This window comes from Cyprinodon tularosa, unplaced genomic scaffold, assembly GCF_016077235.1.
Source record: "Cyprinodon tularosa strain WSP-4 unplaced genomic scaffold, ASM1607723v1 ctg181, whole genome shotgun sequence".
Taxonomy (NCBI): Eukaryota; Metazoa; Chordata; class Actinopteri; order Cyprinodontiformes; family Cyprinodontidae; genus Cyprinodon; species Cyprinodon tularosa.
In genome coordinates, this window is record NW_024038614.1 from 1,171,110 (window position 1) to 1,193,540 (window position 22,431).

General features: G+C 38.4%; 1 protein-coding gene across 1 annotated transcript; it reads left to right on the top strand.

Moving 5' to 3' along the window:
- Positions 1-2,543: 2,543 nt before the first annotated feature.
- On the top strand, positions 2,544-16,053 carry si:ch211-11k18.4. Its single transcript, XM_038282322.1, has 12 exons — positions 2,544-2,795; positions 3,120-3,231; positions 7,518-7,611; positions 7,785-7,839; positions 8,000-8,140; positions 10,858-11,018; positions 12,563-12,661; positions 12,738-12,883; positions 14,759-14,930; positions 15,017-15,129; positions 15,257-15,341; positions 15,413-16,053. The coding sequence occupies exons 1-12, from the start codon at positions 2,678-2,680 to the stop codon at positions 15,470-15,472; spliced, it is 1,356 nt and encodes a 451-aa protein (XP_038138250.1). The 5' UTR covers positions 2,544-2,677; the 3' UTR covers positions 15,473-16,053.
- The last annotated feature ends 6,378 nt before the right edge of the window (positions 16,054-22,431 follow it).

Genomic DNA, 22,431 nt, shown 5'->3' on the forward strand with positions numbered 1-22,431 from the left:
GGTTTTGCCAAACTGCTTCATAGTTACTGTAAAGGCATACTAGCCTTTTCAAATTTTCACATGTGAAAATAAATGTAAAAAATTTCATATTTATGTTTAGCTATGTATTTAAATACATTTTTTGTTTATTTACAAAAAAAAGGACATATTTAGGTTAATAGGAGGCGATCTGTGTGCGTGAACACCACAAGGGTAGAACTGAGAAAAATCAAAACTGATACCTATCCCATGCATTGAGGAATATGGGAAAAGAAAGTAATTTTATAAAAATATGGGGACTTAAACTAAAAACAGCTGCAGCAGCAACATAGTGATAAATGACTTTGATCCAAAGAAATATGAGTTGCCTTTTCAAATCTGAGATGCAGTTCAGGAGAAAATGTTTTGCATTTGTTATGGGAATGAAGCTTAATCTATTTGTTAGATTTAGCTCCGTCCAGCTTCCCATTTAACTCTCACCAGTTTCCCTGTTGCTGCTGAAGAAAAGCATCAAATAATGACAGCAACCTAAATTATTGAGAAAAGGAGTCCTAAATATTTTGTTTTTCCAAAAGAGTCTAATAATAAGATAAATGTGTGTATGAGTCCATCAGTGGTTTTTAAGCTTATTAACAAAAGTAGGAAAAGAAGACATAAGAAAATCTTTGTGAATAATAGTTTAAATTCTCTTTAGTAGCGTTACATAAAATACTTAATCTGGATGGCATTAAAGTAACCTCCTGTAATACAACAGCAACAAAAAAACTAAAACACTGGTGTTGTTTTTGATCAGGACATATCTTCATATCCCATATTAAACACATTTCTAGGCTTTCCTTCTTTTAATTCTAGATCAATCCCAGAATAATGAAGATATGTCCAGAAATAAGCTGAAATACTAGTATTTTCTACTTCAAAGCTGGAATATTGGAGTTCCAGGAAGTCAACGAAATGCAGTTAGAAGTGTGATGGCCTGGTAGCCCTGTTTGGGTGGGATCATAAAGGACCAAGCTGCAACTGTGAAGCAGGGTTGTGAGTCAGTTAGTTCCTATTTTAAAGGCCTATTGACCTTTGTCATATGTCTCCCCTTTCTTACAATCCCATTTAATGTCAGTCTGCTTTCAAATAAAGGCCACTAGTGCCAATAAAATATAGAAAGCCAGCTACTACAGAGTACCACTACCTGCTACCAACATAGTTAATGTTTTGGTTACACCATACGTCATCTATCCTTCCCTCTCTTTTTGATCCCTACTTTGCTTTCAGTTAATCCAAAATGCTGGACTTTCGATAGAAATTAAAAGAAATCCTATTTTAGCTTCCCTGTTAAATCCAGTATACCATTTAAATGGATCCTGCTCATGTATAAAGCCCTTAAAAATCAAGCTCCATCTGTATCAGGTATCTGATTGTTTCTTCGGTTTCTAACACAAGCACTGGTGGTTTTTAGGGGCTCTTGGAAAAGAATGGGAGACAGATCTTGCAGTTTTGAGTCTCCTCTCTTCTGGACCCAGCTACAGACACTCTGAGGCAGACAGTAAACCTAAACTCCCTCACCAAGAAAGCCCAGCAGAGGATATACTTCCTGCGGCAGCTGAAAATATTCAACCTGCCGAGGACAATGATGGTGCTCTTCTACTCCTCCAGCAGCAAGTGCAGGATAAATAAAGGTTCCATAAATACAGGACTTGGGTTTCTACTGAATAAGCAAAGAGATGAATACCATTATAAACAGAATCTTCCAAATAGATTTGTCCTATGAATATAATATATAGATAACTAGTCTTATGAACTAACATCAAAACCAAGTCAAATTCCCTGTAAGTGCAAACCTACTTGGAAATAAGCTTGGTTCTGATTCTGATTCTAAGAAATCTATGGTGAGCAGGGGCGGAGCTAGATGGGGGGGCAGGGGTGGCCATGGCCACCCTTAGCCAATCTTTGGCCACCCCTACCATTTTTTCCATGTAATACAGATGGCAGCAACAATAACACTCTCAAGTGGAATATTTAAAACATTAAATTTTGTTGTGCTTAATTTTTTACACATCATTATACTAACATCAAAGATGATAAATACAGAATTCATGCTCTTTTCAGATTTTGTGTTATATGGGGTAAAGTGAAAATGATGTGTCTCTGCAAGTCATCTAGGAGTCTTCAGTGAAATCATAGATAAATAACAATTTAAATAAAAAAAACTTATCAAATAATCAATTTATATAGATATTAGTGCTTGTAAATATAAATTTTATGCAGAATGTTTATTGAAACAAGTAGGTAAGTGATGACAATGGAAAAGATTTACACCCCAGAACTCAAAACTGAGAGTTTTATCCACTATACCTTTTATCTAGAAATTACAATGTTTAAATATATGCGTCTATTTGTTAGAAAAGGCTTTAGGAAAGCATAGTTTGTTTTTATTTACAAAATATTGATGTTTTGCTCGTTAATTTTGCCGTTTATCAGCAGCCGATCAGAGCAGGTACACTTTCCAACGGTACTGTAATTAAGCTGAGAAAGAAACTACATTTCCCACAAGTCTTTGCGACAAAAAATACGCCCAAAGCTGACGACGTGGCTTAGGAACGTCTCATCACCGGTTTTCAGTGGACCGGGGTTATTCAAACCGGAGAACAGGCTGTCCTCTCATCTCTTTTCCATTACAACATTCTGAACTCATAACTATCCAGTTATGTCGGGGAAAGTCAAGAGCCGAAATGCGGCTAACGCGGAATCCATAGCCGGTGGGGTGTCCTCTGATGAGCGCATCTTGCGGGACATTCATCAGTTATACACGGAGGCAGACAGCGGTGGGTTACGTGGCTTGATTGACACTTGGTAGCATTTAAGCTACATTTAATAAAACGTTTAAAGGTTAAAAAAAGTATTGCAAGTAACCAGTAACGAAGTGGGGGCTTAGTGTTAGCTAAACTCGCTAATAAGGATTTGGGGTGACGTTGCACTTGTTAGAATGTATGCTAGTCAGATTAGCAACCTCTGCTTTGTTAGCCCATTCGATTGACAGGACTCCGCTGTTTGATTTAGATGAAAAGGTTAGACCTAGCCTCATGGGTTATGGGTTATTCTGCCTGTATTATTTTACCAGCAGTTTGTGGTCTGGTGTTTTTCTGCAGGGCTGATTGCAGTGGCTGGGTCTGTTGGAGTGAAGTTGCTTCCACCCAGGAAGAAAATCACAGTGATGCTGATGGGCAACCACTCTGCTGGGAAAAGCTCCTTTATCAACTGGTGAGGATGGGCATCATCTCTACATACTGCATGTTACAGAAATGTCACCAACACAAAGTAGTCCATGATCCTGAAGTTTAGCAAATACAAATCTGAAAAGGGTTGACTGTGTTTTTATCTATTTGCATTTGAATTCTCTATGTAAAGCAGGGACTTCTGAAATCTCATACCTGATAGTCTGCCTCTTTGGGATTTGACCTCTATAAATACTAGGGCTGGGTATTTTGGCCAAAGTCCTGAATCGATTCGATTTTGATTCATACGGTTCTAAATCGATTCAATCTGTTTTTACAATAATGAAAGTGGTTCAACTGTGTTTCAAAATACTCATGCATTTAATTTTTTCCTGTCATATTAAACACAAAGTGCAAACTTGTAAATCAGACAGTTTAAACTTGAGATGTGAACAAAACTGTCTCAAAAGCGCAGATTTGTTTGTGAAAAGTGAAAAAGTGAAGCCTCAATCGAGCAAGCAGACATGACACAGCAGACATGCATGAGCTGCATTAACTTCACTGCACAAACCATATTTGCAGCGTTGTCTGTAACAACTACAGGGTGTTTCCTGGTCAGCCCTCATTTGTTAATGTCTTCAGTCAACCTATTGGCTATATTTGCAGCCGTTTTAAATCCAATATGGTTCCAGACATCAGACTTCAGTTGATACGGCTTGCTGAGCGGCGTTTTACTTGGGTCGGCATTTGCACACGCCTGCTCATTTGAATGTGAACTTCACACGCATCACTATAAAAGTAATCAGTCTCATGCAGAAATGTAAAGGAATCGATCCAGAATTGATTAAATCGATTTTTTTTTTTTTTTACCCAGCCCTAATTTAGAGTTTTATTAGAGAGAATTGGTGAATAAAAAAACCCATTTGGACCAATGAACAACATAAACAGTTTAGGGATGGGACGATTTATGAAAACAGTCTGAACCGTTCGGTTCGACTGTCCGGTTCGATTCACGTGTGTTTCGTTCGGTTCATGCGCTGCTCCTTTTTCTCATAGGTGAAGCGTTTACACTCCAGAGCAGAAGGTGGCGGTACTGCGACCAAAAGCCAACCACCAGTAGTAAACAAGAAGAAGAAGAAGCGAAGCAGCGTAGCTGGGTGTAGCAGGGAAAAAAAATCAGTTGTTGTGGAGAATTGTGTCGGAATGGCGAGTGGGAAAGAACAGGAGTTGGAAGACGCGCCAGCAGCACTTTATAGGTCTGCTGTATGGGACCGCTTTGCATTTAGAGTGACCTACGATGACGGCGGAAAGAAAGTTGTGGATAAAAGTGCAACAGTGTGCAAGCATTGTGCAACACGTTTTGTTTATGTTAACAGCAACATGACCAACATGTCGTGCTAACCCCGAAATCCCTTAACTCCGTCAGCAACCCCGCTGCGCTCCAGACCGGCTGCTCAAAGCAAAGCTTACAGCCCCCACTGTGGCTCCCTTCCGCTCCGCTCTGAGTCCCTTGGAGATGGTAGAGAGCATGCGCGAGATGATTAAATACAAAGCAGCAAAACACACGGAAATGATCCAGGGTTTCCGCGGATCATTTAAAATAATAACAATCCATTATTTTTGGGGGGATTTTTTTCATGAATTTCATAAATTTTTATGGGATTTCGGTGTAACAATCAACATATATCGAACCGAACCTAAAACAGTTCAAGGATTGTTTTTAGAACCTTGGTGCAAGATTACATAGTAAAATAATGTTATTATGTACCACAAAGCAAGCTTAACCTAGCTATTTCACTTCCAGTCTATCCAGTTTAACCAATCCACAACAATGGTTATAATGAGGAAAAATACCATGAAACTGGTTATCAACTTGCTAACTCAATCCAGCTTTAACTGCTCATGAATCTGTGAATGCGCACGCATAAAGGGGCGGGTTCAAGGCAGGAGACCAATCACAATCATGAGCTGAGAAGGGAGAGTGCTGTATTTCTCCTGTGAGGAACAGTCAAACATTGTGGCGGCATGAAAGAGATGCAAAATAGCGGTGCAGGGGATTGCTGGCTGTCTTAATGTGCAAGTTACACATTGGGCCATGCAGCCCAATAACTGTACTCCATTTTACTCACGAGCCCCTTGGGAGTGAAGAGGACTCAGGAGCAGATAAAAATACAACTCAAAAACAGATTTTTTTCTGATTAGTTGTACTTTTTTAATTCAATAATGTATGCGCTAAAATAGAGCTGGAAGCTGATGCCACAACTTGTTGTATCATATTAAAATGCAAGTAGTGATCAGTCTGAGTGAAACCATCCTGATTTTTGCACATTGTTAGAACTCAGTTGGGATAAATGGTAAGAATCTACTCTGCTTTTAAAGTAGTGAAACCCCTCAAATGCTGCTCTTCAATGTCTTTCTTCTTATACCAAATTGGATATTTTACAGTCTTATTTAATGAGATGAGTATAAACATCTCACAGAAATCCAGGTATTGACTCACCTGAGAGGGCATACAATCCTTCTTTTATACTCTGTGCAGGCAAGTGGAATGAAAGATGATGAATTTATTCATCATCTTCATCAGAGCACCGAATACTTGATGAGCTGCTGGACAGACTGTATCCCGAGCTGCTCAGCGTCCCTCAGATGGTGTACATGAAGCTGCCTGTTGCATAATATCAGATATTCATCCTGTCTGTGATACAGTGAATGTCGCACTACCAACATGGTTCTGGGATATGTCGGGGAAAACCTGTATTGCTCATATTGTCCTTGGTGATCCAAAGGATCTTCTGACTATACTATGATTTTTTTATTTTTTTTAAGCTTCGTATATCAATTTTACAAGAAATAGATGATCAGTTTTGTATGAGGATTTTATACAGGAAAAACAAAAACAAATCCAGAATAGGAAATTGATGGTATGTATAACAGGAGGAAGAAAAATAAATAAATGGGTTAAAAACTATTCAATTTGTCAATTACATATTTTTTTTTACTTTTTTTGGTACTTTTATTGTGATGATGTTTTGTTAAACTTCTTCCTCCCTCTGAATTAAACCACATCTTCCAAGAAAAGCCAGGTCAGTGTTTCCTGAACAGCTGATTGGCTGCTGGGTGGAGCTTTTCCTAGGATTCAGATCATTCCTAAAAGCTAGCCTGCCCCGGAGCAGATTTCCCGTTCTGAGTGTGTTACCATAGTGACTAGCCCCACTAAGAATGAATCCAGCTTCATGGTACCAGATAGTGCTGGGCACATAATTGCATTTGAAATATAATCAAATTACACAGACACTCCATTTTAGACGCAATATATTTGACAAGAGTAAGACTGTGAATTTCTCCCTAAGGTGGTAATACGATTAAAGTGGGTATGCTGTCGCACGGAAGGGTACTAAGAGTTGAAGCTAGTACCTAGATCTATACATTATAGTAGAAGTAAGAACTTTTTTGTGCAAATGTTACAGCAAAGTCTTGCAGCACTGGATGCTGGACAAGCAGGCTTTCAAGGTCATGAAAAAACTGAAACTCTGGAGTAAAATATTGACATGGTTGTGCTTAGTTCAAAGGAAATTCGCAATAAAATTAAAATCGTAATATTCGTTGAAAATAATAGCAATTTTGATTTCTGGTAAAATCGCCTAGCCGTAGTCCCGTAAAGTCACTGTTGAACCTGAAGTTGTCTCGCTAAGCCAGTAATCCTGATTCGTTGTTTAGGCCTCATGTGCCATTGTGTGAGTTTTTCAACAGTTTTATTTATTTTATTTTTCTGTATGGGTCAGGCATCATTGCCTGTTAAATTTTAAGCAGAGAAAAAAGCAAAGGGTCCTCATAAAGATGTGATGAGACTGCTCTATACTAGAAGAAGCTAATTATTGAAAGGAAGCCAATAAGGAACACAGTAAACGGGTAAAATAAATATGCTTTAGTTGTATTGCAACAAAACTCAAAGCACAAGGTTAAAATTGTGGGAGTGGTGGATTAGTGGTTAGGGCATAGAGCTTGGAATCCTGAGGTTGTGAATTTGAAACCCACTGCCGCTCTTGGTCCTTGGGCAAAAGACCCTTAACCCCACACTGCTCCCTGGGCGCCGCACAATGGCAGCCCACTGCTCCAGCTGTTCTAGTGACAGTGCAATGAATAATGAACAATAAAAAGCTGGGGAAAAAATAAAATTACAATAAATAAATACTAAACTAATAAAATAACATTTATAGTGTTTATTAGTAAATGTAGAATAGCTTAAACATTCCAGTGTAAAACTTTTAATTATTTGGTTTTCTACTCCCCCTCTTAAACCTCAGGCAAACATATTTGTTTTGTTTTGGCCAGGTATGTGGAGGAGCACATCCAGCGCACTGGTGTGGCTATCGAGACGCAGGGCTTCAGCTTCGTTACCAGCGGGCGGAAAAGAGAGTCCCTCACGGTTAGCACAGCAGCACATTATCTTTGCAGAGCAGGAATGTCGTTTTTCAAGGCATTAACATGTACAGATTTTTTCTACATTCATGTCATTTTTCAGCAGCAAGTGTGAATTTAAAGCTTTTTTTTTACTCTGTGCTTGTTTTACTATAATTGTTTATTATTTTTCACCTTTAGGGGAACGCTACCCTTCATCTATATCCACATTTTAAGCCTCTGCAAGAGTTTAAAGGTGAGAACTTTCCATTAGAAAATGCCCTGGCTTCTTTCTTTTCTCCCTCTGCCTTCCAACAGAGAAGAGGAACTGTTTAAGATAATTCTATATTTGACCCATAATGATCACTGCACTGTTCTGCCATAGATTTCCAACTTCTTTATCTTTTCTTCCCAAGGTGTTTCCGAGTACCTGAGGACAGAGATCTGCACATCAAGACAGAAACGGTTCAGCTTGGTGACGTTTGTGGACTCTCCAGGGTTGGTGGATGGAGATATGAAATATCCCTTTGATGTGGACGAAGTGATCCTCTGGCTGGGTGGGTCGCTGACTGTCGGGGTCCTTCTTTGTTAAAACGGATAACTGAAGCCACTTACAGAAATGTTATGCAACATTTGTATTATATAACAAAAAACAGGGGTAGGAAGTTTTTCTTCACCTCACAATGCTCTCCATGATGATTGACAACACTGGTGATATTTGCATGGATATATGCAACCTTCATGTGGTCTGGTAAAGTGGATTTTATCGGCGCATTGTCTTCAAGTACTTTTATTGTGGTAGATTATAGGAACCTGGTTGATCCACAGATTATTCTGAACTGCCACTTTGGCAAGACAGTTATAGGTTTATCTCCTAGTTCCAGTGTTTAATTTGCTCACTGGCGAACTTTACAGATCAAATGAGAAAATTGTTCCCACAGTACCACACTGGCTGCTCTCCTCGAAGGACTGCTAGTTAGGATCTGATAAAATCAAACATTAATGGTCATTTTAAAGACAACACAGGTTTAAATGGCAATATTGTAATAACGTCAAAGCATTGTGTATAAACACAACGAGAGAGAATATTTAACAATCCGCCATGTTGAAAGGTCAATTTTGACCTCATCTCGGCAACTCTGGTGGCATAACATATTCCCAGCTTTCTAGTGGAAATTACAACATGGGTGGGTGTTAATGTGCTATTTTCATGTTCATTTTTAGTATTTACCATAGTTATGAGACCACATGAAGGCAACGTAAGATTTTAGAGTTTGTGAGGTCTGGATAAGCGTGGAAAATAGCTTATTTTAAAGGTACACTATGCAACCGGTGTTGATTTTCCAGCGAGGCTCCCCCCAGAGGGCGAAAGTAAAAGCGCACTGTCGTAAATATGCACAGCTGTTCTCCTGGTTTCTCCGTCAAGCCAGGCGCGGTTGTTTTGAGCTTAGCAGACAGGCGAACGCAATGAATGACTAATGCTGCGTTCACACCACAGCTGGCGTGACAGAAGCAGCGAGTTTACATGCAAAGTCAATGGTTGACGCGTGTCAAGGCGCAGCAAAAGTTCCCGCGGCGCGTTTTGAGCAGCAGGCCCAGCGCGTCTGAGCAGCTGAAGCAGCGCGTCGGGTGTGTTTAAGCATCTGACGCAAGGAGAGAGACACAGCGCTGATGATCACTCCTCTTAAACAGTTTATTGACGCCTAAATTAACTTAAAATGCAGAAATCTGCCGGCAGAATATGCAGTTTGGATTATTTAGATGAAAACCACCTACCAGCTGCCGCGGTGAACCGCGAGGAGGCGACCCGGCCAGAAGCTGCTGATGAAGGGATTCCTTCTGTCGGCGCACCGCTGGTATGTGGGGGTCTGAGCGGCTCCGACAGAAAAAATATTGAAGGCAGGATAATAATCTGAATGAACTGACGGCACTGATTACGTTTTCAGGTGTATTTTCTCATTTAAACACATATTAAAACTACTTTATTCCAAATGATCACAGCTAATATAGCTGCAAGGCAGAGAAAGGATAGTGAAGCTCCGCCCAACGCGCGTCAGACACACTTTTGTACCGCGCAGCCAGAGCAGCAAAGCTGCTTCAGCCGCGCGTCAGAACTAACTGGTACAAGCAGTAAAAATGAAGCAGCAGACGTGCTTTTGCTGTGTGAACGTAGCATAACTGCACAAAGATCGCCACTGTGCTAGCAACGAGAATGCTTTTAACTGGGGGGTGTAGCAGTTCTCGCCGTAAAGCAAGACTGACTCTCACGAGACTTCTGAGCCTGTGGGTGCGGGTCGGTGCTCCTGCAATTGCAAATGCGGTATTTCCCCCACAGACCACCAGGGCGGCCGAGAATACCTTTGTTCAACCTGAAATTACTCATTTAATCATCCAAAACGTTATGGAACACATTAATTAACTGAAAAATGTTGCATAGTGTGCCTTTAAAACATACCTGTGAAATTTTCAGTAAGTTCTCTCTTAATTTCCAAACATGAATACCTTTGCTTTGTTGTATCCTTCCTCTTATAGTGTTTTCTATTTTGTTTCTTTCCTTACCCTAGTCCTGTCTTCTTTTCCTGCCCTGCTTGTTTCCTATTTCCTTTTTTGTGTCCTTCCCTCCTCACTCATTTTTCCTTCTTTCCCTTCTTTTTTGTACCTTTCTTTTCCTTTTTTATTTTTCTGTCCTTCCATCTCTGTGCCCAACCTGTTTTTTTCCTTTATTTGTGTCCCTTTTTCCTTTATTTGTGTCCCTTTTTCCTTTCTTAACTTCTTTCCATTTTTCTTAACTTGTCCTTCATTCTTGCTTTTGTACTTCCGTCTATGTAATTCTCTTTTTTTTCTTCTTATAACCTATTGATGACTTGTAAAAACCTATATCAGGCTTATTTGAACCTCATCTGTTACTGTCTTTCCTATTTTAAGCAACAGCTCAGTAATAACATCTGAGTGACATACTTCAGAAAATCAAAAAGTCGAGGGATTTACTGATTGATCTTTACTATAAACTCAGGGGTTTTCCGACCAATAACTTTAAAGAACCTTTTTTTACCCATAAAGACTTATTCTTTCCTTCTTTCTACACAAAAACTTAAAGGATGAAAACCTGTAGTTTTTTTTAGTCCAGCTGTGCAATGTGTTCACTTCTGTTTCTGGGTGAGAAAAGGTTTAGAAGGTGGCAGATATCATTACATTCTGATATTTACATTTAAAATAATAATTCATTTAACGTAATTTTTATGGTTCTCTGTGTTGTTCTTTTGTTGACTTTCAGGGGAACTTTGTGACCTCATCCTGGTTTTCTTTGACCCCATGGGTCAGGCTCTGTGTAAGCGCACGCTCAACATCGTAGAATGCCTGAATGAAAAACATGGAGACCGGCTGCGCTTTTATCTGAGCAAAGCAGATGAAGCTGGTGGCGAGTCAGACAGACAGGTAAGCCCAGCTGCATCTCCCCCCTTCTGACTTATTTACTTGTTATGCAAGTCTGTCAGTTGCAGATCTGGTTATTCTAAGCTAACAGCTGCCCGTTCAACCCTGCTTTAAATATCTCATCGTTCTTACATCTCTGAGCCCTCTGCAGCTTTACTTTGTTTTTCATGATGGTTTTGTCAACTAATGTTGTCCAACAAACCTCTAAGGCCTCTAATTAACACATAGATTTATTTTATAGAGATTCAAGTGTGTAACAGTAGATTGCTCTGGATTTTGTTTAGATGTCGGATTAAAGGGGGATAAATGCAAAAGGAAACCAACCTTACTGTTTTTGTTGGGACATAATTAATGGTATGAAAGAGGATTTTGCTCAGATATTTTGTGTCCAGATTCATCTAAAATGACTTAATTGATGGATGACATTCTTGCACTTGTGGTTCTCTGGCAGTGGTGTGACCTACAAAATATAGCCAGTCCACTTTGACAACTGTTTAAAGTGGATTGGCTACTTATTTGTCAATCAAAGATTTTGCGTACATAAATGTCCTAGGTACTTTATTTACGTAGACTCCAAACATAACTCATACGCTGTTTGGCTAGTGGTCCACAATTATACCGAAGCATGAAGAAGTACTCCTACGCTTGTTTTTTTCTTTTCTTTATCTATTTTCATTCTTTTTTCAGTGGCCGTAAAGAATCCTGACAAACGTAACCAAAAAAATTTACCTTTTTTTGATTTAGTTGAAAATAGGAGAGATATCGGGCGAGACAGAGCCGGCTTAGTGTGTGTTTAAGAGAATTTTTTTTAGAGATGGCATGCCCTGAAGGAGCAAAAGGTTTTGAAAATGGTTGCTTTATTCGCAAAACTTCTGCTGAATGATAAAGAGTGTTTAATTCTGTAGTAAGTTGTTGCAGCAGCAGCGAGAACATGTCAACAACTTGTGAATTTAACTTGCAGTGATAACACCAACAGAGACCTCTTCTTATGGAGCTTACCTGCTGACTAGGTGCATCCTGGCACTTTGCTGCCTCTCTAGGTGAAATACAAAATTACCGGCGGAGGCATTTCCAGCATATATATAGAACTTTTGCGAAGGAGGAGGCACCAATGCTTGCACAATATTAAAAACAGCCGTTGAACATATCTTCCACAACAGAAATCTCTTTGCTTCCATTCTGCTTAATAATTGTGCAGAACTTCCATGAATTCCATGATGTAATACACTCCATTATGTGGCTATGGTGTGAAAACTTTCAAGTGCATTCTCAGGATCCGTTACAACATGATGTCGTTCTTGGTTTTTCTATCTATAGAAAATGTCTGTCTGAAAATGTATGTAACACATCTAAAGCAAAAGGAATGAAGTGAATTTGATCAAACATAGGGATATTTCAGAAGTTCTTTGGTTTAGTTTCTTAACTGTCCAATTAGTTTGCATCTCTCTTTTTTTTTGGAGCAGATCTGAGAAACAAAAATGTTGAATAACTGATGTGTTAATGGAAACTATTTCCAAGTGTAATAACTGATGCTTTATGTATTTTAGCGGGTAATGATGCAGATTGTGCAAGAGCTATGCAAAAGGCCAGGACTCAACAAATGTGGCTTCGACATGCCAACCATTTACATTCCCAACCCTAACAAGGTAGGTCTCTGATTTCTGATCACATCCCATGTGCACATGAAGAATCACTAATTACTTTCTGTGCTTCTGTTTTCAGCCCAGTCGGTGTGTGAACCAGATTGAGGAGGTCTGTCGTACCATTGAGAAAACCATCAACCAGACAGTTCAGAATACCCTCAACTCTCTGGAGAAGGACTGTGAGCTCATCAGTGAGGCCATCACAGATAAACTCATGAATGACAGGTGGGGGAAAAAAACCAAAACAACTACTCTGAAGTTATTCCTGCAGTCATACAGTTTTGATTATGCTGATGTGTACATCTACAGTTCGCCAATTTGTAGAAAGAATATGAAGTTCCAGATTTTCTTCCTTATGCTTTTATTTAAAAGATTTCAAAATTCAAAACTTCTAAATAGTTAAGTGCTGCTTAAAGTGATTTGGATATTTATAAGAATTTCACAGCCCTTATATTTTAGTGGCGATGCAAGAGTTTATGTCTAAACGCTATATTGGGAGTCAGGGGCTACTGATGTCAGTCTGATGGGGTATATACTGGGATCGTCAGCCGACAGATGGAAGATGAGGGCTGTTGACTCAGAGAATCATCTTTAAGAACCTCAAGAACTTTTAATAAAAGAGTTGGGATAAGAGGAGCCTCATAAACTGGCAAATGGTCAATAGTCTGTACTTCTATAGCGCTCTAAGTCAGGGGACTTGACCTAAGAGCTTTACGCTACATTAAGTCCTTCACACACACACTGATGGTGGCAAGCTACATCGTAGCCACAGCTGCCCTTGGGCTCCCTGACAGAGGCAAGGCAGCCATACACAGGCGCCACCTGGCTTTCTGAGCACCATCAGTAGGCAATGCGAGTGAAGTGATTTGCCCTAGGACAGAACGACACTGAAAGCCGGACCTTGAACCGACAACCTTTCTTTATATAGGTACAGGTCATTTACCAGTCAATGGGAATCTTTAGAAAAGAAAACTCCAGTATCCAGACTATGATCTACATTTTTGCAGAAATTTAATGGCACAAGGTGCAGCAATGATCCAAATTTCATCATAATATCTCCATAACTTTTTTTTAGTTATTTTTAAAACAGGCAGCCAGACAAACCAACTCTGATGCAAACATAGCCTACTTGGCAGAGTTAATAAGAACAAAATATCTGTAGATTTCTTGCTTTGCATCATTTCCTGTAACAGAGACTCTGTCCTGTTTGATCAGAGCTAACAAATGGCGACACAGAGCATCAACCATGGCAGCAAATGGTTCCTCAGCTTTTGTCACTGTTCTCTTATTGTAAACAAAATGTGAACCAGATTCATTCTTTGTGAACTTGTAGTGGCCTTTGACACACTGAATTATTAAGAATATTTTTCTCAAACTTTGATTAATACATAAACATCCTAAATAACCCTACAATTTATCAGTGCACTATTAATTATTGAGCTTATTTAATATTTCTTTTGCGGCAAATTCTCCCTTAATTATCAGCTGGTTTATGTAGTAATTACAGTAAGGGTGAGATAATAAACCTTACCTTAAACTCTCTCCATAATCTAACATCCCAGGTTTCTCTCTTCTCCCCAGACTTGACTGAGTCCAAATTCTCCTTTTTTAAAAATGTGTTTCAATGCCTATAGAGGCAGACTGATGTCATACCCTGACCTGGTGCACATTGATTAAGTTGTATATTGTCATACATCGTAGACATAAAGTAGTAAAAAAAAATCCCAAAGTGTAGGAAGGGCATTATGGGAAAGGAGCTGAATGTGGGTTTAAAATCTGGTCTGGTTTACGCATCAAACAAAGCACAGAATCTTCTGATTTTTTCTACTTTTTTAATACACAAAAATAATAAAGGTGTCAAAGCTAAGCTGTAGGCTAGTAAAACCCACTAGTTGATATTTTATTTACTAATTGTTTTATATAAATAAGAAGAAAATAGAATTAGGCAAATCCTAACATTATGTAAAAACTTAAGAGAAACAACAGCTTTCTAAGAAAAATTGACAATTGTATTTGAAATTTGAGTTTGGAAAAGGTTTAAAATTTGATATACGTATAAATTGTGTGATGCCTTTAGAGTATGATGATTTGATCCCACAGGCAGAGCAGTTTGGAGAACAGACGGGCTCGCTGCAAGAGCTGCTTCCTGACCCTGCTTGGTTTCTGCATCCCGCTGGCTCTGCTGGCGCTGCTGCTGCTGGGATCAATGTCCAAGGAGTTGTTAGAGATGGCTCTGGGCCACCAGGGCACGGAGGCACTCTCACTCTATCTGGTGAGCATCCAAGCAGGTGCAGAATCATCATCCTCTTTCGTTTTTTTTTTTAAAGTTTGAAATCACGATTGCTTTGTGTTGCACAGACTCCTGCGGTGAAAATATTTGACTCCCTGTCCGGGGAGCAGCAGCTTTATTGCTGCGGCGGACTGGTCCTTCTCTCTTTCCTCCTACTCATCATTGCACACTTCTCCTTCAGGTAGGAGGCCTCAGAACCATCTGTGCTTTCAGTTTGGTCAAACATAAATAGGTTTGGTTTTCTTCTCCCTCTCCATCCTTGCTTATGTCTTTTATTAAGGAAGGTGTTTGTCCTTTTCTCTCTTTAGAACTCGGCCAACTCTTTCAGGCAAACAGAAACGGCAGCTCCAGGAGAAGCTGGAGTACATAAAGGAGGTGGTAAAAACCAAAAAGGTATCCGATTCTAACCTGGTCCTGCTGTTTCATCATCTCTCTCGGGTTTTAAATCTGTTTCCTCTCTCTAGAAAAAGCTCTACGAAGAGTATCTGCGACAAAGTGTCAGCGATCACGACATGGACATGTGAAAAAGTGATTCGCTATGAATCAGGACCAGGATGCAAAGATTTTCCACCAGCAATGAGATGTGTCTTTATTTTTATTCCAAATATGTTTCTGGGAGAAAATCCCTCCCCGATCTGGTGCTCTGATTTCCTTACAGCCTGTTACATGATGCCGGCTCTATAATCTGTTGAACTACACTACCTGCTTGTTACTGATTTGTTTCCTCTCAGCACTTCCAAGCTTTTCCTGTGCCTCTGTCCCATTCCAAGTAAATCAGGTGTGAACCACTTAATAATGATATAAATATATCCAAAATATTTATAGCAACATATAGCACTAAGTTGAATCTCTATGTAACTATTTTGAACTTTGAAGGAGTTACCCAGAGTTTTATACAGTATTTTCTCATCATGAATTCTCACATTTGTAATATTCCTTCAGATATTTGTGGTTTAGTTAGAAGAGTATTTGGTTTAAACCCCCACTGCTATGATTGTTTACCAGCAGTCATAAAATTCCATTGGGTAGCATTTCAAGCTTTTTATTTTCTCTTCACTTTGTGATCATGTTAAAGAAAGAATAAAGATCCAATAGATAAAGTCGAGTGCTGGTTTACCTCATTTTTTTCTATCTTTAAGTTTCTTGTAGCCTTAAGTTTTTCAAGGTTTTAGTAAATGAAGGTATTAATCGACAAATACTGCAGGTAATGAAACTATAAAAACCTCCACTTGATGACATCCTCAATGTACGTTTTAAAAACTTTTTCTTAGGCTAATATAATCATGCAAATATCATGGGAGTCATTATTGGAGTGAAAAATTCTTGAAGTATGTTGAGTTTTGCCTACACCCACGTAATATCCCAGCTCTAGTATCCTCTCTGGCTCATGCAGTTTGGCTGCAACTGATCAGGCAAGAAGGGTTAGCCATCTGAGGTAATCTGATTCCTAAGATTAGAAGATAAGATATTCCTGTTTGTTGTAGAGACTGTTGCTTTTCCCCAGTTGTTTAGGAAGGGTTTATATTTTTAGCACAGTAAGTTTATCAGTCTTTGCAGAAATTTAACGATGGAGTCATTGTTTCTAGAGCCTGATACTGAAAAGTAGTTAATTAGAACACTTTTATATGTTAGTGGAAGAATGGATTTCAAATTTATAGAAATTATATTTGGAGCCATAGACTGTAACACAGACATTAAATCAAACATTTCATGTTTTATGTCAGTTAGGATTAGCAAAATAATCAGGTTATTAATTGCTAATTATCTTTCTATACATTTTTTTTTGTCAAATTAAATAACATTTTTAACTTTCTTTAAAGTTCCATATTAACATTCACTAAGATTAGTCTGACAATTTCTGCAAACCTAAGTAGAACCTATTTTTTTAAGCCTCTGGTGTTTTGCTGCAGGGGGGACTGGTGCACTTAACAAGTGGAACATTTATGAAATACAGCCAGTTAGTGGAAATATTAAAACGACCGTTCAACATATCCAGAAAGTTAAAACTTTTGGCAGAAGGGTTTTACAAAATACAGGTGCTGGTCATAAAATTAGAATATCATGAAAAAGTAGATTGATTTCAGTAATTCCATTTAAAAAGTGAAACTTGTATATTATATTCATACATTACATACAAACTCATATATTTCAGATGTTTATTTTGTTTAATTTTGATGATTACTAATGACAACAAATGAAAATCTCAAATTCATCATATCAGAAAATTAGAATATTACTGAAGACCAATAAAAACAAAGGATTTATAGAAATGTTGGCCAACTGAAAAGTATGAACATGAAAAGTATGAGCATGTACAGCACTCAGTATTTAGTTGGGCCTCCTTTGGCCTGTATTACTGCAGCAATGCGGCGTGGCATGGAGTCGATCAGTCTGTGGCACTGCTCAGGTGTTATGATAGCCCAGGTTGCTCTAATAGTGGCTTTTAGCTCTTCTGAATTGTTGGGTCTGGTGTATTGCATCTTCTTCTTCACAATACCCCATAGATTTTCTATGGGGTTAAGGTCAGGAGAGTTTGCTGGCCAATTAAGAACAGGGATACCATGGTCCTTCAACCAGGTACTGGTAGCTTTGGCACTGTGTGCAGGTGCCAAGTCCTGTTGGAAAATGAAATCTGCATCTCCAAAAAGTTGGTCAGCTGCAGGAAGCATGAAGTGCTCTAAAACTTCCTGGTATGTGGCTGCGTTGACCCTGGACCTCAGAAAACACAATGGACCAACACCAGCAGATGACATGGCACCCCAAACCATCACTGACTGTGGAAACTTTACACTGGACTTCAAGCAACGTGGATGAAGTGCCTCTCTTCTTTTCCTCCAGACTCTGGGACCTTGATTTCCAAAGGAAATGCAAAATTTACTTTCATCAGAGAACATGACTTTGGACCACTCACCAGCAGTCCAGTCCTGTTTCTCTTTAGCCCAGGCAAGACGCTTCTGACGCTGTCTGTGGTTCAAGAGTGGCTTGACACAAGGAATGCGACAGCAGAAACCCATGTCTTTCATACGTCTGGTGTGGTGGTTCTTGAAGCACTCACTCCAGCTGCAGTCCACTCTTTGTGAATCTCCCCCACATTTTTGAAGGGGTTTTGTTTCACAATCCTCTCCAGGGTGTGGTTATCTCTCTTGCTTGTACACTTTTTTCGACCACATCTTTTCCTTCCCTTCGCCTCTCTATTAATGTGCTTGGACACTGAGCTCTGTGAACAGCCAGCCTCTTTAGCGATGACCTTTTGTGTCTTGCCCTCCTTGTGCAAGGTGTCGATGGTCGTCTTTTGGACAACTGTCAAGTCAGCAGTCTTCCCCATGATTGTGTAGCCTATAGAACTAGACTGAAAGACCATTTAAAGGCTTTTGCAGGTGGTTTGAGTTAATTAGCTGATTAGAGTGTGGCACCAGGGGCCATCAATTTTGAACCTTTTCACAATATTCTAATTTTCTGAAATGATGAATTTGAGATTTTCATTTGTTGTCATTTGTAATCATCAAAATTAAACAAAATAAACATCTGAAATATATGAGTTTGTATGTAATGTATGAATATAATATACAAGTTTCACTTTTTAAATGGAATTACTGAAATCAATCTACTTTTTCATGATATTCTAATTTTATGACCAGCACCTGTAAGCCTATCATTAAATAGCTTCCCAAATAAAAATAAATGGGCCAATTAAGAATTATGCAAAAGCTTATTGGAAGGTACCCCAAATATCTTCCCAATAAATAAAGTTATAAAGAACTAAAGTATTATGATTCCTAAAAGAAACTGCATTAGTCTTCCAATTGGTAGGTAAAAGTAACTTCGGGTCATACAGTTCAAATCTCACTTCCTTGCAGATTTGTACTGATGTAATATTTGTATGAATAATTATGTACAGTGAAGAAAATAAGTATTTGAACACCCTGCTATTTTGCAAGTTCTCCCACTTAGAAATCATGGAGGGGTCTGAAATTAAAGTTGTAGGTGCATGTCCACTGGGAGAGATATTTTTTAACTATTTATTTGCACCTACAAGAAGTTCTATGAAAAAAGTAATTAAATAGTTTGTACTGTTGTTGCACTTACAGAAATATTTTACCTGCAGGCATCTAAAAAGTAGAATGGTGAAATTTTAAGAAAGAGCTTAAAGATTTAAAGGTTTTAATGATTCAAGGCTTTTTTTTTTTTTTTTAGAAAGTAGACTAGATTACCAATAGGAAATGCTAATGTCCAACTCTTTATTTTAAACAAGCTAAGTTCAAGTCATAGGAAAAAGGTTTGGAAAAGGTTTAAACAAATACTGCTATGTTGCTTGTAGGGCGGCAACTAATGATTATATAGCAAATCAATTAATCTGTCGATTATTTTTTCGATTAATAGATTAATATTTAGATAGGATGAAAACTCTTGAGTTCCGGATATAGCATATTGACAGACAAAAAAACCTTTTTTTATCCTTACACACAAAATGCTTAATTATTTGCTCTGTTACACGTTTTAGAATCTCTACACTCCATTAATCATTTTCTAAATTTGTTGATTACTTCAATAATCAATTAATCATGAATAATCTGAATAATTGTTTCAGCTCTAGTTGCTTCCATTTGATTTTAAGACAGAAGGTATGCATGTTCTCGATGAGGGTGACAGTGGTTTAGGAAGCTGGGGTTTGTCCTGTGATTTAAAGTTGGTTTGAACCCCTGCTCCTGCCTTAGTTGTTGTGTCCCTTGGTAAAACACTTCACCTGCATCGCCTACTTCCTGTATACCTTGCTGTTATCAGTGTGCCCCAGAGCAGCTGTGGCTAAAGTGAAGCTTACCAGATTAAATGACTTAAAGTAGTGCAAAGTCTTTTGGATTACTGTCTTCAAAATGTGATAATATGATTTACCCATTTGTCTGTGTGTGGGCTTTCGTGTCTGTGCTGCGTGTATTTAATGTGTCTTTAAACCCTCCTTAATGTAGTTGCATCCCGTATCTTTGGGATGGTTCACCATTTTACCATGTTTTCTCCCAATCTGTGGTTCACAGGAGGCCAAAGCATCAGAAATAGACCTGTAAACCTTCCCAGACCAATAGATTTGGATGGCTTTGTATCTCTTCCTTTCCTGAATTTCTTTAGATGAGATAATGGGATATTTTACCCTACTTTATGTTCAGAGGCGTAGCCAGAATTTTTCTTTATAAGGGTGGCCAGGCAATAACCAATGTACACTGAGGGGTGGCCAAAGGTTGATAGGCACCAGAACCTCAGGGTCAATCTACACTGTTCCAACAGGAACAAGCACAACATCTGTATTTCCAAATAAAGACTAACTATAGTTTCTTACAGCCTTTGCTAACAAAAACATGCATATATTTAAGTATCCATCTAGATAAAAGGTATATTGGATATAATTCTTTCAGGTTTGAGCTCTGGAGCGAACATCTTTTCCATCGTCATTACTTACCTACTTTTATCAATATCATTCTGCATTAAATTGATATTCACAAGTACTAATATCTACATAAATTGATAATTTAATAGGTTTTTATTAAAATAGTTATTTACCTTATCTATGGCTACGTTCACACTGCAGCCTGAAGTGACCCAAATCCGATTTTTTTTTGCCCATATGCGACCTGGATCTGATCTTTTAATGGCAGTCTGAACAACACAGATCCAATTTTTTCCAATCCGACCCAGGCCACTTGCCTATGTGGTCCTGAATCCGATACGAATCTGATCTTTTCAAATGCGATCACATACATGTCGCATAAATTTGGAAATATGAACGGCAACGCAAAAAAATCAGATTTCACAAAAAAAAAAATCGGAATTGAGCATCAAGGCCTGCAGTGTGAACATAGCCTATGATTTCACTAAAGACTCTTAGGTGACTTGGAGAGACACATAATTTTCTCTTTACAGCATATAGCACAAAATCTAGTTCTGAAAGAGTGTGAATTCTGTACTAATCATCTCTAATGTTGGTATATTGATGTGCATAATTACCCACAGTGTTTTTGTTGTCAAGTAATTGTTAATACATATACAATTAAAATGTTTTGAATATTCTACTTTAGAGAAAAAAATGGCAGGGGTGGCCAAGGATTGGCTAAGGGTGGCTATGGCCCCCCATCTAACTCTGCCCCTGTTGTCAGGTGGGTTCTATTTCTTAATTCTTCCATGGTGGCAGTAGTCAGACACTGGGTGTGGTTGCTTTCAAAAGATTAACCCCAAAAATGTGGTCAGATTCCAGGGGCCTGTTTCAATAAGGAAGTTCAACCAACTCTGAGTTAAAACTTGAACTCTGAGTTGACTTATCCTGAGATTGGAAACTCTGAGTTTTGGGTTTCAGAACAGCTGAAATGAGTTAGTTCAATCAACTCTAAATTGACTGACTCTGAGTTAAGCGCGTGCACCACAACTATAAAAAGCCATTATCAATGGAGCACAGATATTATGAGTCACCATGGCAACAGCGTCAGACAAAAAAAGTGTGCATATTTCTCACCAGCAGAACTGGATGTGCTTATGCAAGCATATGCAGAATTTGAACATGTATTTTTAAAAAAAGCAACACGGCTGCAGCGGCGAAGGAGAGAGAGTTAGCTTGGGTGAAAATAGCTGCTAGAGTCAATGCGTAAGTTTACATTTTAATTACTTTTATACAGTGTTGGGTGTAATGAATTAAGTTTCTTAAGTCATATAAATACTGTAATTAAATTAAAGACTATAAAAAAAATAGTGGATTTAATATCAAATTTTTTAAAGGTATATTTTGATTTGAATTTTCTCCCTCTAGTTACACACTTTGGTCAATTTAAGATTAATTCATGCAATTGAATATTGTTTATTTGAAAGCATTAGAGGTGCAGTTTCTTGTCTCTCCTTGTATTGTTCAAGTGGTTGAGGTTGATTTGGGATTTAGAAAGTAATTAATAAGTAAGTAAAACAAATTAGTAAGTAGACCAATACTTTCTAGAGACAGTAATTATTACATTAATCTAATTAGACTTGTTGAAGATAAAATTTGTAGTTAGAGTAGTATTTGTAGTATTTGTAGTTTAGAGTAACTTACCCAACTGTTATAATATCAGAGGTGAAACTGGAAGAACAGTATTTTATTAAACCTAATTTAGTTTTCATGGATAGGTGCAATCCTGCAGGCATCAAAAGAACATGGCAGCAGCTGAAAATGAAATATAAAAACATACTTCAAGCAGGTAAGCCTTGAGCACATCATGGGAGTAGAGTAGCTACCTGGCTTTACAAACAGGATCATCCATAAAAGGACATGCCATTTCATTCCCTTTGATGCGCTCTACGTGACTGAAATGTGGGCAATGAATACTGTATGTCCCCAAAGAATCAATGAGGTGTTTAAACACCACTTCCTCTTTAAAAAAGGGGAGGAGACCAAAATAAACTCTGGATTTTCTAAAGAAAACCTGCTCCCGACCAGGTTAGGTTCACAGAGTAAATTGCCATGGTAACTGAC

Excerpts from the sequence above, each read along its gene's own strand:
- si:ch211-11k18.4 (XM_038282322.1), top strand. The coding sequence starts at position 2,678 with ATGTCGGGGAAAGTCAAGAGCCGAAATGCGGCTAACGCGGAATCCATA. Across the intron at positions 7,612-7,784 it reads GGAAAAGAGAGTCCCTCACG|GGGAACGCTACCCTTCATCT; the intron begins GTTAGCACAGCA and ends TTTCACCTTTAG. Across the intron at positions 15,342-15,412 it reads AGGTGGTAAAAACCAAAAAG|AAAAAGCTCTACGAAGAGTA; the intron begins GTATCCGATTCT and ends TCCTCTCTCTAG.